This window comes from Lacerta agilis, chromosome 13 (assembly GCF_009819535.1).
Source record: "Lacerta agilis isolate rLacAgi1 chromosome 13, rLacAgi1.pri, whole genome shotgun sequence".
NCBI classification, from domain to species: domain Eukaryota; kingdom Metazoa; phylum Chordata; class Lepidosauria; order Squamata; family Lacertidae; genus Lacerta; species Lacerta agilis.
This window is the reverse complement of record NC_046324.1, coordinates 29,252,979-29,271,751: the sequence shown is the minus strand read 5'-3', so window position 1 is coordinate 29,271,751 and position 18,773 is coordinate 29,252,979. Positions and strand designations below refer to the sequence as shown.

The 18,773-nt window shown below is 46.3% G+C and overlaps 2 protein-coding genes across 9 annotated transcripts in view; one reads left to right on the top strand and one right to left on the bottom strand.

Moving 5' to 3' along the window:
- Positions 1–4,500: 4,500 nt before the first annotated feature.
- On the bottom strand, positions 4,501–11,289 carry NTHL1 (nth like DNA glycosylase 1). 3 transcript variants are annotated; one of them, XM_033167475.1, is made up of 6 exons: positions 11,178–11,289; positions 9,791–10,053; positions 9,129–9,299; positions 7,570–7,729; positions 5,522–5,627; positions 4,503–5,034 (listed from the first exon to the last, which is right to left on the bottom strand). In XM_033167475.1, exons 1-6 carry the CDS (start codon positions 11,227–11,229, stop codon positions 4,911–4,913), a joined length of 876 nt encoding a protein of 291 aa, XP_033023366.1. In that variant the 5' UTR covers positions 11,230–11,289; the 3' UTR covers positions 4,503–4,910. The 3 variants fall into 3 exon arrangements, with proteins under 3 accessions (XP_033023367.1, XP_033023366.1, XP_033023365.1); XM_033167474.1 differs by having other exon boundaries at positions 11,160–11,271; XM_033167476.1 differs by lacking the exon at positions 9,129–9,299 and having other exon boundaries at positions 4,501–5,034; positions 11,160–11,282.
- Positions 11,290–11,360: 71 nt separating this feature from the next.
- Positions 11,361–18,773, top strand: part of TSC2 (TSC complex subunit 2) — a 48,972-nt gene continuing 41,559 nt past the window's right edge. For all 6 annotated transcript variants that reach the window (XM_033167471.1, XM_033167473.1, XM_033167470.1 and 3 more), the window contains exons 1-8: positions 11,361–11,451; positions 14,390–14,553; positions 15,448–15,534; positions 15,656–15,766; positions 15,898–16,042; positions 16,763–16,880; positions 17,258–17,306; positions 18,519–18,644. In XM_033167471.1, coding sequence (XP_033023362.1) covers positions 14,416–14,553; positions 15,448–15,534; positions 15,656–15,766; positions 15,898–16,042; positions 16,763–16,880; positions 17,258–17,306; positions 18,519–18,644 — 774 coding nt within the window. In that variant the 5' untranslated portion in view covers positions 11,361–11,451; positions 14,390–14,415. The remainder of the gene's footprint in view (positions 11,452–14,389; positions 14,554–15,447; positions 15,535–15,655; positions 15,767–15,897; positions 16,043–16,762; positions 16,881–17,257; positions 17,307–18,518; positions 18,645–18,773) is intronic.

The following is an 18,773-nucleotide window of genomic DNA, read 5'->3' as shown; positions in this document are numbered from 1 at the left end:
AGAGTGATCACATTGCAGCAGCAACTCAGAAATTGTTATCCAAACCCTTCTCCTGATTATGCTAAGTGAGGGAGGAGTAAAAAAAAATGGAAGCTAGCTAATGATTTTATAACACTGTTAATCTGGTAAGGGGAGGCAGGTAGGAAGTGTTTTTTCTTCCAGCCTTCTTTATTGAGACATCACAACCTTTCACACCCTTTTCTTCTTTACAACCACTTCCACAACAAGTATTAAAAAGCAAGCTAGATGGGATGCAGTTTCTCTTCCATAAAAAGAGGTATGTATGACTAAGCAATTGCCACCCTTTTAATTAGGGCACAAATGTACATATAAGTATTTAAGAAGGGGGGGACGGGACACTTGTTTTCAGGGATTCTTCAGCTGTGATTCCTGCATTGCAGGAGGTTGAAGGAGATGATCCTTTGGGCCCCTTCCAACTCTTACAGTCCTATGATTCTACAATACCCTGCAAGATGACCAAGTGCCCTTTGATATAAGTACACTCTGGGGGCTTTGTGTATGTTTTGCGAATAACTGAGCTGAGTAAGGTGCCTTAGATTTTTCTCCTGTCCTTTGGGGAAATGGCTGCCGTGTAGCAAAGCTGTCTTGGTAAATGGTACCATTCTCATGTTATGTGATTGGTTTTCAGGAATAACTTTGTATACAGTTTCGTTGCAGGAGGCTTTGAGAGAAATGCAAGGTGGAGTGTCCATGATGGACAGCCCTGTACTCATAGTCTGCCCCAGAAGTAGCCAAAGTAGTGCTCTCTAGGTGTTGCTAGACTCCATCTCCCATCATCTCTCACCATTGGTTGTGTTGGCTGGGGCTTATGGGAGTTGCGGTCCACAACATCTGGAGAGCACCACGTTGGATACCCTTTGTCCACACCAGCTTTTACCAATTCAATGGTCTCCAGCTATTTTGGACTACAACTCCTATCAGCCCTAGAGCACCAAGTTGGGGCAGCTGGTCTGGATGCCTAAGAAACATGCCCTCATTCTGCACCTGAGTTAATCTAATTTAATGCCACATTTTGACTGATTTTGCATAGTCTGCCTGGCTAGTATAGGGACACCATTGTAGTCCGCACCTCTGTCCCCTCAGAGGCCTACTCTCTCTGTCTTCTGAGGTAGCACCAGGCATCACCTACCACTTCTGAATTTTATCTCAGTAGGCATGAGAACCAGAAAGCGAGCTTTTTAAAAACAACAACCCACCCCCCTCATATTTCAGACTGATTCCATGGATGTTCAGTGATTATAAGCTCAGCAGACAAGAAAGGTTTGGCTACACATTACTGTGCTCTTCACTTGATGATGATTGTTTTTAATTTTTTAATAAAAAAACAGGGTTTCTAGCCCACATGGAATTGGGGGAAATGTCAGGAATTCTTTCCCCCTTTGAGACTCATTCTTTGCCAAGCTTTACCAAAACATTCCAATTTGTTTTTAAAAACCTGCACCATTGAAGACTGTGAAGCTATGTAAAAATAAATATATGTAAATATGACTAATTTGCACAACTCAGTCTGCAGACTTGGATTTTACCACATTCCCAAACCATTTATTATTGGAGAACAGCTGTACTTGCTGATTCCCAAACCAGCCCCAGTTATGCTCAGCTAGTCCCATAGATGCCCATTAGTATTGAAAGGGGGCTTCCTGCTGATGCCACATGCAGGGTGTGCATTATGGGGCAAATGCAAATAAGAGTGCATGTAGATCTTCCTTCCCCAGCCTGGTGCCCAGATGTTTGGAATACATATCCCATCACCCCTGACCTTTGGCCATGCTGGCTGGTACTGATGGGAGTTGTAGTCCAACAACAACTGGAGGCCCCCCAGGTTGAGTAAGCCTGCCATAAAGCTCTCTTGATGACTTGGGACCACTGATTCTAGGAGGATAATGAAATGTTTGTGAATGAAAATGTTACTTTCCGAAGAATACTCTTCAGAAAGCATTTTTTAACAAAGAAAACACTTAGTGAGTGAGACTGGTAGTAATTCAGGTATATGCTAATACCTGCTGATAAGGTTGCTTGAAACTTGATTTTGAGAACGGTGTGAGATTTCTAAAGGCTTTTTTGGGTGGGGTGGGGTGAGGACTGCTTTGATTCCTTAAATGATTGGAGGGCACTTGTTTTTCAAATTAGGCTAAAGTTTTTACCTCCAAAAGAGTTGCCCCCCCAATGCATTATTAGCAAAGGCGCTGATGCACCAGAGGTGTGTCTGTGTGTGTGTGTGTGGGGGGGGGGTTGCTGCTACTGCAATTCCCATCATCGCTGGCCATTGGACCTGCTGCCTTGGGCTGATGGGAGTTGGAGTCCAGCAACATCTGGAGGATCACAGGTTCTCCACCCCTCTGATACATGGAAAGAAGAGGTTTACATCTGGTCAGTGGAAGATGAAACAGGATGGGAGGCCTTTTGAAAAACGCCTGGATAACACCTTAGGCTCCATGATCGAAGAAAGGTGAAATATAATAGTAAGGAAATGAATGAATGAATGCAGGACTGGTTTGAACAAGGATTTCTAAAGTCATTCTTTAAGGATAGGAGAGGTGTGACAGAAGCACAAATTTGAGGGTTGTGGTACAATTGAAATCTCCAATACAAATCTGTATCTATAGAGGTATCTTTCCCCCTACCCCTTCCCAGCAAGCAAACATCCCAGTCTCTATTCTGTGGATTGACTCATGACGATTTAAAATCACGCCTGGCTCTCTTTTCTCTGCCATCCTATATGTTCTGCAGCACTTGACAGTTTCTGCACATCTAACTTAGACATTCACTAAAAAGTTATAAGAAGAGCTGTTAACTGCATTGTGTAAAAAAAAATGTATACTAAAATGTCAATAATAAAACTGGTTTCCCATGTACAGCGAGTTTTATGATGTTGGTGTCCAAATTATTATTTCCTTATGGTATCCCTCTCTTCCTCCCATCCAGCTTTTGTGTCTGCATGTTTCCTGGCTGTGCCAGATTGCCTCACTTCTAGGTGCATTTAAATTATCAGGGAAACATATTCCAGCCCCTCAAGGAAGGTGTGAAGCAGGGCCAGTGAGGGGGTATGGCATAGAGAGAGTCCCAGGGGACATATAGAATGGCCTGGAGGGCTACTTACAGATCTCGGGCCCAAGTTCCCCACTCTGGATTAAGCCCCCTCTTCTGGGAAACCTGAGCACCAAACAGAGACCGTTAGACAAAATTATTATTAAAAACAAAAATCGTTTATTTTATAAAAATAAGAATTACTCCTTAGGTAGATGCAGTTCTCAGCATTTGGCTTATGTGACAGGCTAAGCAAATCTCAAGGCTTGCACTGTATTCCAAATACCCCTTTTGCTTGGGACATCTCAAAGGCTTTGTTCTCACATAGAACTCTTACCCAGCCTGGTGTCTTGGAGTGCATTTTATGGCTGCGCTGTCTGGGGCTGATGGGAATTGTAGTTCAAAACATCAGCAGGGTGATAGATTGGGAGGAAAGCTGATCTAAAATCTCCAAGCCTTGGAACCCATCAGATACAATGGGGGGTTGGGAAGAATTTTTTCTGTCATCTGTTTTTAAACTTCCAACTCTCCCTACCTTGGCAACAGGCTAATTCCTCCATGACGCTGGGACAGGCCTGAATGACATCATCCAGTGGAGCTGGATAACTCCTTTTGCCTGGTAACTAGCTTATTAGCATTTAAATTGGAAATTCTTCAAGGGCAAAGGCAGCTGACGGAATCCACAGACCTCTTAGGAAGGTCTGGTCTGGGAAGAAAATATGACTGGCCTCCCTCACAGTGTGTGTGGAGGCAGGGAGAGGCATAAAGACAAGGAAATACAACACATCCCGAGGGCTGGTTGTTCTTCAGGCAGAGGCTCTCAGAGTGGGAGCCTTGCCCTTTCAAAACAATGGCAGGAGGATGTCATGTGAGCTGAACCTTAGAAATTCTAGTCAGACATATATAGTTTATGGCAAAGAGATCTCAAGACATATCAAAACATGTGGACCTTCTATTGACAGGACACAAACTGAACTTTCTGTTTGTTTTCCTAAGCTCATTTTCACCCCTAAGGAAAGTTTCATCCATTTTCAGCCTGCCTTCCCCCATCTCCTCTTTCTAGCCACAGGAATCCAGCAAAATCTTCATTTAAAAGATACTGGGGGCTGGACTATACTTTTGAAGTACAGTAGACTCTCATCATTTTAAATACTCATGGCTTTGCCCAAGGAACCATGGGAGCTGTAGCTTGTTAAGGGTGCTGGGAGTTACTGGGAGACCCCCTGTTCCCTCCAGCTTTAATTCCCAAAGTACTTTCAACCTCTCTTCCCCAGGAACTCTGGGAGCTGTAGCTCCGTGAGGGGGAAAGGGGGGTCTCCTAACAACTCTCAGCACCCTGAACAAGATGCAGCTCCCAGGATTCTTGAGGAAGGGAGCTGGGGGGACGACCATGGCTGTTTAAAGTGGCATGTCACTGTTTTAAATGTACAGTGCTGATGGGGCCTGAGCTAGCTGAACTGAGTTACGGTATGTCAAGATGTACACGTGCAACTGATTTAAGTGGGACTTGAGTCCAGCTAACTTAGTCTGGGATCTAGCCCAATACGTTGCACTTATTTAACCACTCTCTGTCTGGCTTCATACTTGGGTTAAAAGGAGTCCTTTCAGGGCAGCCTGTGACACCACACTTCAGTCAACTCTATGGTCCTTTTATGAGGAACAATGCTATTTGGACCCCTCTCACTTGTGCATGGCTTGGAGACCAGGAACAGAGTCGTTGCTATAGTGCCACCAGATTTCAGTGTCAAAATCCCTCTTGCTCAAGCCACTGGCAGGTCAGCTACAGCATCATCAGTCCATTGGTGGGCCCCCAAGTCCTAGTCCCCCAGTATGGTGGCCTGTTCCAGTAAGTGTCGCATCTCTCAGCGCTTCCTCGAAGCCGGACAGATGTCCCTGTTGAGGCATTCACTGCAGCGTGGATTTACAGGTAAGCAGACTTGCTGCCCAAACCCAACAAGAAGCCAGTTTATCTCGCTCCAGAGATCTCTAGGAGGAGAAGGGAGGGAAATGTTCATTTCTCATCATTATTAATTTGATTAATCACCCACCCTTCACCCTAAGGCTACAGGAGTTGTAATTCAGAAAGATTTGAAGGGTCGTTGGTTAGCTGCCCCTGGAGCTTAGCTGATGGCCTAACCCTGTGGTAAATTTTGTATGGGAGAAGGCAAGTCTTCAGATGTCCCCCTCTGAGGCTGTTTAGGGCTCTGAAGATGGAAAGCACCACTTCGAATTGGGCTCCAAAATGGAACGGGAGGCAGTGAAGATGGCATGTTGATCATAAAGCAAAACTATAGTTAAAACAAGCCACAGCTCGTAAGCCAAAAACAAACCATGACCTCATATTTTGCTTAGGCTAAACAAACCATGGCTTGGCATCATGTGTGGCCCAGGTCACTGAATTAAAAAAGAAAAGAAAACCGAGAGAACATGTGGAGTAAAGGAAACAAGTCAGAATTGACCCCGACTGCCTCACCTGGGGAGCCACTCTTCCAGAGCCAGCCGAGTCTCCTCAGGAAGCTTTGTTTCCTTCTTTGCCCACTTCAACCTGTTGGAAATCCGGTGCACATGTGTGTCCACACCTATGGAAAATGGTGAGTAGAGTCAGGGGAAAGGAGATCCCACATTCAGTTCCCAGGATAGTTAGAAGATATTTGACCCCTACTTGAAGGAAATAATGGTATTGTCTTTGAGCGGAGCTTTTGACCAGAGGAGGGCTGGGGGACCTGTGGCCCTACAGATGTTGCTGGACGTACAATTTCCAGCACCACTGGCTGCTGGCCCAGCTGGCTAGGGGGCTGATGGGAGTGGGAGTCAGGAAACTAGAGGGCCACATGTTCCAGATAGTCACTGGGCTGTCAGTAGCAGATACAAGAACATACTGCTTCACATAGTGCATAGTTAAACTGTGGAACTCACTTCCATAGGAGGCAGTGATGGCCACCAACCTAGGTGGCTTTAAAAGAGGACAAATTCATGGAGGAAAGGGCTATCAATGGCTACTGGCCATGATGGCTATGTTCTGCTTCTAAATTTAGAGGCAGCAATGCTTCTGAATACCAGCTGCTGAGAACTACAGGAGGGGAGAGGGCTCTTGTGCTCAAATCCTGCTCGCTGGTTTCCCACAGGCATTTGGTTAGCCACTGTAAGAATAGGATGCTGGGCTAAATGGGCGACAGGTCTGATCCAGCAGTTTCTTCTTAAGTTCTGAGGGATACAACACAATGTTTTGATTTTGAAAATCAAGTGTGTTCAATTCATTTGAATATACTAACGTTTTGGATTGCGGAAAATACTGCATTCTAAATTGTGCCTTGCCGGTGTACTGTAAACCAGGGGGTTCCCAAACACTGGTCTGAGGACACAGTGGTCCGTGAACTTCATTCAGGTGGTCCACAGCATGCCTGTGAAGATCAGGACCTGCTGCTGTGAAGTGGCCGGTGGAAGGAAGGGACTTTTGGAACCAGAAATGGAAATTTCAACATCCTTATTAGGGCAAGACCTTTATTAGGCCAAGTCAGACAGTCTGGCTAGCTGGTAAGCAAAAGTGGTGGGAGGGGAAAAAATAATGTCCCAAGTCTGCATTTTGTAAGAGTCTTAAGTCAGAAGGTGGGAGGAGGCATTCAGAAGAGGCTCCCAGGTGCCATGCATGTATCAGGTTGCCTCAAGGCCTCAAATATAACAATGGTTGATTCCCCCACCTTTGAAATTACTGGGCACTGTCTGTCACCCAGGACTGCTGCCATCTCTGGGCAAAACACACAGGCTCCTTGATTAATCGGGAAGGAATTCCACCAGAGAACCGCGAATGATATTCTCCCCACCCTCAGTTCTTAATCAAGTGGTTCCTAAAGTCCCATTCATGAAGAATCAGCCCTCCCAGGTTTCCTGTAACCAGCAACCTAAAATGTTAATTGGAAGTACTGTACTGTTAAAATAAAAAAGATGGGTTGGTGCAATCATGGGCCACGGAGCCACAGCGCCACCTCCTGCCTATAGCAGGATTGCACCACAGTCCCAAAATTCAAGATAGGCGAAAGCGATGAAGCCTCCTCACAGGAACTGTTTTGAAGTGGCAGCTATTCATTTCAAAAGCACAGGCGCAGCATAGATTCTAACACTGAATTCAGTGGGGCTGCTGAGTAGACATGGTTATGATTGCTCTGTAAGTGTGTGAGCCACAAAGGACCCATTTCACCTCTGCTGGCCTTAGACAAGCTATGTAGGTAAGAAGAGCCCATCTTGTCTAGCATCTTGTTTTCATGGTGTCTACCCACATGCACCAAAGGGAAACCTGCAAGCAGGACCTGCACACAAAAGCCCTCTCCTCGGGCAAAAACACTCAAGGGGTGTGTGAAGCAAGACTGGTGTGTGGCCTGGGGAATGTTCCAAGGGCCAGATAGATAGGCCCAAAGGGCCACGTTTGGCCCCTAGGCCCAAGAGTCCCCATCATGGGTCCTTCTAGAAGCTCCGTTTCCTAGAGCAAATGAGTTGGGACTGCTAAGAGAAAAAAGGAAACAGTACCAATTCCAGAGACGTCCTGCCAGGCAATGTCCATCACCAAATGGGCCATCTTGGGTCCAACCCCTGGGAGTTTCACCAGCTCCGCCACAGTCCTTGGGATGTCTCCAGCATAGTCCTGCTTCAGAATTGCTGTGGTCTGCTTGATGTAGCTCACTTTCCGCTGTAGTCAGTGAAAAATGGGGGGATGCGTGCTAGAGGTTTAGCCAGCTGACAAAGAAGGCCTCAAGGAATAGAGGGAATAAGGGGGCTGACTGTGAGGAATGAGGGGCCCGGATGAAAGCAGGGACCACAATGGCAATGGAATCTAGCAGGGATGTGCTTTCAGAACTGCAAGGCAGGAAGGATTATGGCCCTTGGTAAGGAGGCCTCTCTGGTCTTGTAATTAAGATCTTGAACCTGTTTGCTTATTTCCTCCTCCCACCCAATTATTTTCCTTCTGTGCTATTGATTACTTAATATTGAAATACAGGAAGTCCACAACTTGTGCACATTTAACTTGTGTGCATTCAGCTTTACATGCATGGCAATTTTTTTATTTTAAAAAGAAGTGGAAAGTGGTAGGTGTTCTGTGAAAAACGCCTTAGGCAAGCCTACCTCCATTAAACTCAGTGAGTTTTGAGTACACAAAATTTTGGCTTTAGGTGTGATCCCTGGACTGTAAACCCCATGTACGTTATGGGCTTACTGTAATAGAAAAGTTATACTATTTCATGCTACAGTCGAGAAAGCGTTAAACAGTCCTAAATTAAATATTTGCTCCATATGATTTGTAAAGGCGGGTGGGGTACATAAACTTACAAACTGTTCTGATTTCTGTCTCCCCTCCCTTAATCTTACTATTTCTGTAAGTTTAGACATCAAAGTGACATACCACATTGTATTAAACCACTCATATTCTTTCAGCATTTTGGGAGCGTACCACTTAGGGACTAATATCAATTTTGCTCCTCTTAAGAAGTCTCCAGCTAGAGTAAGATGCTCTGAATGTACAACATTTTTCAGATATCCCACGAGAATCTTAATGGGTTTGGTGGTATGAAAGAACCAATTACAGTTAAACTGTGGAATCCACTCTTACAGGAGGCAGGGAGAGCCATCAATTTGCTCTGTACGGCTTCAAAAGAGGATTAGACAAATTCATAGAGGATAAGGCTATCAATGGCCACAGTCCACCATGGCTATGCTCTACCTCTACTGTCAGAGGCAGGAAGCTTCTGAACACAAGCTGCTGGGAATTGGAAGTGGGGAGAGCTGTTGCATTCAGGGTCTGCTTATACGCTTCCCATTGGGGCATCTGGTTGGTCACTGTGAGAACAGGATGCTGGGCTAGATTGGCCCCCTTTAACCTGATCCAGCAGCTATGATCTTCAGACGTTAACATTTTCTAAAGTCTTTAAAGCTGTTCTCCCAACAGTTTCTAAGAACCTTACTGCAACTCTGCCAAACACAAATATAACCAGCTTCATTTCCTCAAAATGCCCAGCGCTGATTACTAAGATTAGGGCAATAAAAAATTGGCTTAATGCTCTTCCTCTTTCCTATTCTCCCAAATGGCTCACCTTCCAAAACCCCACAGGGTAGATGAGCTGGCCTAGAGTTACGTCATCAGTCTCCAAGATGTTGTCCACAGTGAGGCCATGTTCCCTCAGGCGCATCATGGCCGCCGAAGTCACCTGATCTTTGGTTTGGCTGGAGAGCATGAGTGACAAGAGGACCTGGTAGCGCCTAACCTACAGTATGGTATGGAGATGGAAGGTGATCATCACAGGGTACCATCTTTCGTCAGATCTACTTTGTTTTTTTACTAGAACCACCTAGGGGCCATATTCCCAAGGCAACATATGCCAGTAATGGGCAGGGCCAAAAGTAAAAGTATTTGGAGCAATGGATGTGGCTAGAGCCTTTACATCCCAGCTATGTAAAAGCCAGAGGTTTCTACACACACAGATTTCTCTGCTGTCTTCCATCCAGCTAAATCAGGGTTCAAGGGCACATCTCAGCCAGGCAAAAACATCTCAGTGGTTAGCTTTCCTAGCTTCAGGTGGGGAAACCCATGTTATCATTGTTAAAACCAGATCTGTTCTACAAACAGATCTCAACCTCTACCTGCTGCCCAGTCCTGCTCTATGAGGGCAGGAAGGCAGACAATACAACCTGCCAAGATCCTTCCTGCTCCTAAATATGTTCAGCTCAGTTTTGAACTCCGGGCCTCTCTCCTCACCTCTGGAGGAGCATCACTGTCAAAGCATTTCCCAGCACCCATCTGGTCCACAGGGGCATCTCTCTCCTTCCTCATTTCCCGGATGTTGCTCAGGTGCTGTTCCCAGTTTTTTGGCGCCCACTTCTGCTTCTTGCCCTCTGTTTCGTTTGCTTTGCCCAGACTATTTCCTCCGGGAGAGTCATAGGCAACACTGACTGTCTTCTGCTTTTGGTGGATCTTTGTGCAGAAGGTTTCACTCAGTGCAGGAACACCCCCTTCCCCCCCTGCAAAAAAGGAGGAAGAGAATACTGAATTGCAGTGAACTTTAAATTGGCATTGGATACTAATTAGCTACCAGGCTAAGTTCAAGGCACTGGTTCCGATTGATTGCATTTATATCCCATCTCTTTTCCCCAATAGCTCACAGTGGCTCAAACCCATGGCCCAGAGATTAAGTGTCTCATGCTATACCAACTGCATGCACAAAGCCACCTTCCCACCTTTGGTAGAGCATCTGGTTTGAGCACAGAAGGCCCTAAATTCAATCCTCAATGGCATCTCCAAGTGCGGCTGGAAGAAAAACCCCTTATCTGGAACCACCAATGGATCCAGCTCAGTGGCAGAGCACCTCCTTTCATACCCTCCAACATTTCTCCGATGAAAATAGAGACGTCCCATTTCATAACAATAATTTTACTATTGTTAGGGGGGGAAATCACACACATCTTACTGGGTTGCCCTAGCCACTCTGGGCAGCTTCCAACACATATAAAAACACAGTAAACATTGAACATTTAAAAAACCCTTCCCTATACAGGATTGCCTTCAGATGGCTCAGGGGTCGGATAACTCCATATCCTCCAACATTTCTCCAATGAAAACAGGGACATCCTAAGGAAAAGTGGGCACAAGGAGAAGGGGACGACAGAGGACAAGATTGTTGGGCAGTGTTCTCGAAGCTACCAACATGAGTCTGACCAAACTGCGGGAGGCAGTGGAAGACAGGAGTGCCTGGCGTGCTCTGGTCCATGGGGTCACGAAGAGTCGGACACGACTAAACAACAAAAGGAAAATGGTACATTCCAGGATCAAATCAGAAACCGGGACGGCTTCTCTAAATCAGGGACGTCCCTGGAAAAGAGAGACACTTGGAGGGTCTGTGCTTTGCATGCAGCAGGTCCCAGCTTCAATCCCCAGCGGCATCTGCAGATAGGACTGGGGGGTGGGGGTAGTAAAAACTCCCCTCCTGAAACCCTAGAGAGCCATTGCTACCAATTCCTGTAGGCAAAACTAGGCTAGGTAGACCAATGCTCTGACTCAGTATAGGTCTCAAGGGGCTCAGCCCAAGCCCCCTGGCTCTTGCCCCCGGAGCCAAGAAGCCTCCCCGCACCCCCTTGCAGGGTCTGACCTCTCCTTTTGCTCAGCTGCAGCCGGGTGGAGACCCCGCGACTCGCGCACATGCCTCCGCCTGCAGCCCAGAACTACAAGCCCCACAATGCCCCGCGGCGGCCGCCGGCGCTTTCACCATCTCTGCCTCGCACACCAAGCCGGAAGTGGACCCGCGTTTCCGGTGGAAGGGGGCGGGGTCTAAGGGCTGAGGAGGAGGCGGCGGCGGCGGCGAGTGGGACGGGGGGTGGGTTTCGGAGTGTGTGTGTTTATGTGGGGGGCTAGGAGCATAGGAGGTGAGTAGCCTCATTGGGAGCAATGGGTGCCATGGGGATAACAAGGTGCTGGGGGCTCTGGAGTGAATTGGGGGTTGGGAAGGAGGGAGCAGCAAGCCTCCTGCCCTCCCCCCATTGACTTTCTCCCCACCTGGCCTACCTCACAGGGTGGTTGTCAGGGTATAATTTTTTTGTGGGGCAGGGTGGGATAGAGACTGTGCACGTCCTGCCTTTTGCTCCTTGGAGGAAAGCTAGGATGTAAATAAATATGTAAACATGTAATGCCTGGATGGTTGCAAAGTTTGTTGTCTGTGGGGACAGCCTGGCCTACCTCATTGGGTTGTTGTGACGATAAAGGTTTTGGGGTACGGCTTAGACCCATGTGCAGCTGCCTTTGGCTGCATTGATTGGAAAAGGCTTAACGGAAATGGTGTTAAACGTGTAACAACAGCTGTGGCATGAGGGTGTTTTGTAGAGACAATTAATGAATTAGCTTCTGCAAAGACAGAGGTCGTGGTGGTGTTACCAAGATTCCCAGTGATGTCCTGAGTTTGTCTTGCCTCCGTGAGCATGCTAGGAACAAATAGCTATGCATGTGTTTTGCAATCTCTTAACTTGCAGGCCAATTTTAGAGAGGGGAATGTGTGCTGCTAGCAAGCAATGCATTAGCCAGGCATGTCCAACAGGTAGATTGTGATCTACCGGTAGATCACTGGACGTCTGTGGTAGATCACGGGTAGATCTCTGGTTCCCTCAAAGAAGCTTAACAACTTTCAACTTTTACCTGAACCCCCCCCAACACGGGGCTCTCCTCCCTAAAAAAAGCCCAGTAACTTTGACCTGAACTCCCCAAAAGGCGGTAGATCACTGCCAGCTTTTAGCTCTGTGAGTAGATTGTGGTCTCTTGGGAGTTGGCCACCCTTGCATTATACCATTGTGACGCTGAGTTCTGCAGAATTTGTTGTGCATGGAAACAACTTTCAGAATGGTGGCCCTCCTGCTAGTCTTCCGAGTCTTGTAGTGGCACTGAGATATTTGTACCAGTCAAGGTGCTCTGATGAAGTGGATGCAGCTGTATAACCTGCCTCAGGGGGTTGTGGTGAGGACAAGAACTGTAAAGCACTTTTATGTTGGGAGTAGCATAGTGGAAAAATACTCAAGATAACTACAATAAATGAAATAAGAGCGGTTTCAATAAAATCTGTAATAGTAGTAGTAGTAGTTGGCATCTGTCTTGAGAGACAATGGAGTGCACCTCCAGAGGTGCAGTCAAACTTCTGCATTAGCAGCACTGAAATGACCTCCCCTGGGCCCAAGTCTGGGCAGTGTGTATGGAAGTGCTGGGCTGCCCAGATGGCAAGACCCCCTTCTCTTTCTCGCTGGTGTGGTCCAAGGAAAGCAGAGCAATATGTTTGGCACTAGCTTGGCTGCAGGAGTTGCCGGGAGGAGGTGTACAAGATGCCCTCCAACCGTCTTAGGGACTCCATTCCGGTTTTATGTAGGGTTTACTCCTTAGCCTTTTCTTCTCCCAAAGTTATCCCACAAGGCAGTGGAGGTTTAGAATCAGAGTTTTATTTCTCCTAATTGGGCTACCTTCCCAGGTTGATGAGCCCCATCTGCCCCTCACTTCTGTCACTACAGCATGTGAAGAAACCACATTCTTGGCCGTTGGACCCACAGTTGGTCTTGTCTGCTCAGTCCACTGGAGCCTGTCTTTGCATGCAGGGATAGTCCCTAACTCATTGAGGGTTTGAGACCCATGGGCTACCCTCACCTGGTTTAGCTGGCCAGTCAAAGCCATTCCCGGGGTGTGGCCACTGTTGCCACAGGTGAGAGCTGAGTGCAGGTTGGGGACCAAAGGTGGACAAACTACCTCAGAAGAAGCATGATGTGTCCTCCACCAGAGGCACTGTCCCTCTCCTAACATCCTATCTATTAAAAGAAAAGAGAGCTGTTTCACAATGGAACAGATGATCTCTAGAAATGGTAGAGGTTTTTACACAGAAGTTGGATGACCATCTGATTATTTAGCTATGATCATTGCAGGGGGTTGAGCTAGATGACCCTTGGGACCCCTTCCAACTCTACAATTCTGTGATTCTATGACTTTGGTTTGCATAGCCTCCCACCTGCCCCCAAAGACTAACAAATTTATTGTGACGGGCATTTGATTTTGTTATAGTGAATATGCCTGTTTTACCATGTCACTTTGTTCCTATTTCAATTGGAAGATGGTTTATGAATCTTATTAAATTTATATATTGTCTTTCCTCCAAAGAGCCTAACGCAGCATATACCCCCTGCCCTGCATCTTATTTTCCCCAACAACCTTGTGAGGTAGGTTAGTGTGAGAGAGAATGGCTGGTTGAAAATCACCCAGTGAGTTTCAGTGCTTGAGGGGAGAATTGAACCAGAGGCTCCCAAGTACAACACTTTTAGCTGCTATGCCACAATCATGCTCTGGGGGTACATAGGAAGTTGCCTTATACTGAGTCAGGTCCTTGGTCCATCTAGCTCAGAATACTGACTGGCAGCGGCGTTGCAGGATTTCTGGGAGGGGGCATTCCTAGCTCTATCTAGAAAAGCCAAGGATTGAACCTGGGAATTTCTGTGTGCAAAGCAAATGCTCTACCACTGCAAATATGATACGCTCATAATATAAATGGATGATGTACTCTGGCTTTGCAGTCTGTGTCACATGAGGCTCCAATCCAGTGCTTAGCAGGTGCTTTGATGAGCATGTGGAACTACTCCACCCAGTGAGCTCTTGGAGCAGCTTGTGCATTCTATTGGATGCACACATGACACTGTCTTCAAGGAGTGGAAGGGGGAACCTCTGCTTTTATGGCACACGCTGTGTGTCTATGGAGCATCTGTGTTGTACTAACTATATGAAGAAATGAGAAGCTTTTGACTGTGTTCTGCTGATGGTGCCATCCTCTGTTTTCTACTTGCACAGGTTCCTTGATTCTTTCTTAGTTAACAATGGCAAAGCCACAAAGCAAAGATCCTGGCCTAAAGGAGAAGTTCAAGAATCTCTTAGGACTTGGGAATTCCAAATCTAATTCCAAGTCATCGGAAGGAAAGCAAACGGAATTTATTATCACAGCAGAAATACTCAAGGTAACACGCGGATATACCGGATGCCTTATTTACACCAGGAGGTGGAAATTAAAAGAGGGCAAAGGCTACCTAAGCAGGTTAAACACAGGAAGCAGAGAGCCAGTGTCCTGTTTTATGGTGTGGCAAGCCCAAGGATGGGTACAGAGCTAGGCAGGGCTCAGGCTGGGTGCTAGAACAGTTGAGGCAAGGCTAACAAAAAGCTCAAATGGAGGCTGAGTCCAAGATAAGGTAGAGGCTACATTCAAAGTGTTAGCTTCACCCATGCTGGAAGGTGATATTTTATCTAAAGCACTCCAGCCTTTTCCAATAGTCTCTTACTGCCTCTGTCCTTATTGGGTCATCTGCAGTGGAGTCCTTCATGTCAGAGGATAGCAGTGCCATATCCTCAGTCTGGAGGGATGCTGGTTCTACTGGCTTATCCAGCAGCAGTGCTCCTGGGGTTGGCCCTCTGGGCCCTTCCCCTTCTGGTTCAAGACTCTTCAGCCTCCTCACTTGAAAGAGGAGCCTGATGGCTGGTCGCTGACAGACAAAACTCTTCCATTTCCACTTTTTGATGACACTGCATTTATCTACCTGTGAATTATGATCCGTGCCATCTGTTTGCTTGTTGTTAAGAGTTCTGCCAGTCTCTTCATATGGTGACAATATGCTGATCATTGGCCATGACCCCACACAATAAGAGATCACAAAAACAGAGGAATTGTTTTATTTGAGCTCAGTGTTGCCATTGAAAAAGCACATACACATCTTAAATCAAAAACAAATTAGTTTAGATATTAATCACATTTTTTAACCTGCCCTTGCTTGTGGGGCTCAGAGCAGCATTTTAGCTGTAAGGTTAATCGGGCTGCAAGCAACCTTTGATGGTTTAAAGCTGCCTTCTTTTCCTTTCAGGAACTGAGCGTAGAATCTGGCTTGAACAATCGGATAAGGGCAATCGGTCAAATCTGCGAGGTAGCAAAAACTAGAAAGCTTGAAGAAGTGAGTACATGGGCAGAAAACTGATGAATATATCAGGAATTTACACCAAAATGCCCCTTCCCCACCATGGACAGTGAGGTGTGAATGCGGGGGGGTAACCTGGAGTTTTCTGTGCCCTCAGCATGCAGTGGAAGCCATCTGGAAAGTGGTAGCTGATATGCTGCAGCCCGACCGACCAGCTGAAGCCAGGCATGCTGTGCTCCACCTCCTGAAGGCAATTATTCAAGGGCAGGTAAGACATGGAGTGCACCTGAGGTGTGCAGAACCTAGACACTGTGAATGGAACTATGGAATAGCAGAAAACATGATTTCCAAATTCCAGTAGCCACAATTTGTCAAGAAGCCACTCCTCTCATCTTTTAGGGCGAGGGGCTCGGTATCCTCCGAGCTCACTTTTTCAAAGTGATTAAAGATTATCCTTCTAATGAAGACATGCACGAACGACTTGAAGTGTTCAAGGCTCTTACGGATAACGGAAAATGCGTAACGTATTTGGAAGAAAATTTGGGTATGTCCCCTTTTTAGCCACTAATTTAATCGTGGCAAATACTTGCTCAGAGAGGAGAGTGACCAAAACCTGCAATGTGTCTTAGTTCCATAATAATGGAACATTCAATTTACTTGTGCTATACAAAAAATATTATTAGTTAGTATGCTTTGCATGTAGAAGGTTCCCGGTTCAGTCACTGAACTGAACTTCTACGTAGGGCTAGGAGTGTCCCCTGTCTGCAACCCTGGAGAGCTGCTGCACTCAGTCAGTGTCAGCAAGACTGAGCTAGATGGACAAGACTGAATAAAAGGAACCAATGGCTCGACTTGGTATAAGGCAGCTTCCTATGTTCCTGTAAGTTAACCCCCTAATAATGAATCCCAGATCTGAATCATACACACATAGTTTGACACAGAGGCAGGTTTAAAGGTCAATGAAATAAATACAGCAGCATATGTCTCCTCTGTGGGTGGGCTGGTGGTATTTCCTTCATGCTTGAGGACTTCCCAGGAGTACTTGGCTGCTCACTAGTCCAGCAAGGCGGTTCTGATGTCCCTGCAATAAGACATATCTGGTGAATATCTGGATGGGTCAGGCAGAAGCACAAGAGGTACATCTTTCACGGCTGTGAAACACCTTCTGGGGTTCAGAAAACAGGAGGTGTTTCAGCAAGTTGAAAACAAGTTAATTTGCAGTGATTTTGTTTCCAGGCTGCATTCCTCTTTTCTTCTCCTTCAGCTGAATTTGTCCTTCAGTGGATGGATATTGGTTTGACTTCAGAGTTCTTGCTGGTGCTGGTCAACCTAGTCAAGTTCAATAGCTGCTACTTGGATGAATATATCGCTGACATGGTCAAGTAAGGCTAATCTTTAAACCTTCTGTTGGTTCTAAGAAACCCTGTTTGAGGGTTAAATTGGCAGTCTGACCTCCATGTGGACTCCATATTTTCATCTCTAGGTAGGGCTGGGAAAGACTCCTGCCTGAAACCTTGGATTGCTGCTGCCAATAAGTGCTGATGATACTGAGCTAGATGGATCAATAGTCTGACTAGGTAGAAGGCAGCTTCCTATGTGCCTAATCATAAGTGCATGATGATAAAGGAGAATTCAGACAGGGCAACCAGCTCTTGTATCTCTGGGATGGGGTGGGCTTCCTGGTAGGGTTGAGCCAGTAGATTTTGAAATTTTGCCCTGGAGGGCTAGATTTTTATTTTTATGTTTTTCTTTCCTACAGCATGATTTGTCTCTTGTGCATTCAGACATCTTCTGCAGTTGACATTGAGGTCAGTAGTTATGTGTAATATTATGGGTGTTAGGACAAAGTGCCATTATAAATAGGAGAGCAATATTTGTGGTGGTGGTGGTGGTGCTTTCTTAAAACACTCCTACCCATTCTCTCTTCCAGTTCCCAAGGCTGGAATTCCCTCCAGAATCCTCTGGGATGTCAAACCTTTCTCTCTCAACAATCCCTCCTTGGAACCAACTTATTCTGTTAATTTGTCATTTGTTGTCTCAAGTGGAAACAATATTCCCCTTCTCTTGATTATTACCAGTGGGGTTGTGGTTTGGGACAGAGTTGAAGCTGGACTGTAAAATCTCGGCTGTGGAACTCTTCCTACTGAAATTAGAGAGGTCCCCTCTCTAATGCATGACTAAGATTTTCCTGGTTCAGCAGGCATGTAAAGGTAGTTCTCTGTTTCTATCTGTTTGAGAGCCAGCCTGGCAAAGTGGTTAGGGTGTTGGACTAGGACCTGAGAGACCAGGGTTCAAATCACCGTTCTGCCAGGAAGCTCACTGACTGACCTGGAGCTCAGTCAGTGCCTCTCACCTAGCCTACCACAGCCTAGCCTGTTGTGGGGATTAGTGATGTGGCTGGCTATGTGGTCTAAACCACTGAGGCTTTTGGGCTTGCTAATTGGAAGATCTGCAGTTTGAACCCGTGCTGCAGGGTGAGCTCCTGTTGCTCTGTCCCAGCTTCTGCCAAACTACCAGTTCAAAAGCATACCGGTGCAAGTAGATAAATAGGTACCACTGTGGCGGGAAGGTAAACAGCGTTTCCGTGCACTCAGGTTTCCGTCATGGTGTTCCATTGCACCAGAAGCAGTTTAGTCATGCTGGTCACATGACCTGGAAAGCTGTCTGTGGACAAACACTGGCTCCCTTGGCCTGAAAGTGAGATGAGCTCCACACCCCATAGTCACCTTTGACTGGACTTAACCATCCAGGGATACTTTATCTTTAACTTGTGGGGATTAATTTAGGAGTAGGGGGACCATGTACACTACTTAAAGCTCATCAGAGAGAAAAATGTGAGATGTAAGTGCATTTTAAAAAAATGATTTTTAATCGTTCTTGTTCTTTGTATTTCTTTTTTAAAAAGCACTTCATGTATTTCATTTGGAAATCCTGAAAATGAAGTGTTTTAAAAGTACCTGAAATAAATAAGATTAATGATACTGTTCCAAGGCAATCACATTCCTTTCCCCCCTTCTCAGGTTTCCCTGCAGGTCCTTGACGCCGTGGTGTGCTACAATTGCTTGCCTTCGGAAACCCTCCCAGTCTTCATAATCACCTTGTGCCGGACGATCAACGTGAAGGAACTCTGTGAGCCTTGCTGGAAGGTCTGTTATCTTGCCAGTTCTCTGGGTAGAAGGCAGTTTGGTGGTCCTGGGGGAGAAAAGGCTGAATATAGGAAGCTATTTAGCCATGTACGCCAGGGCGCTCTCCTCTAGTTGGTTGGCTGTTGGCAG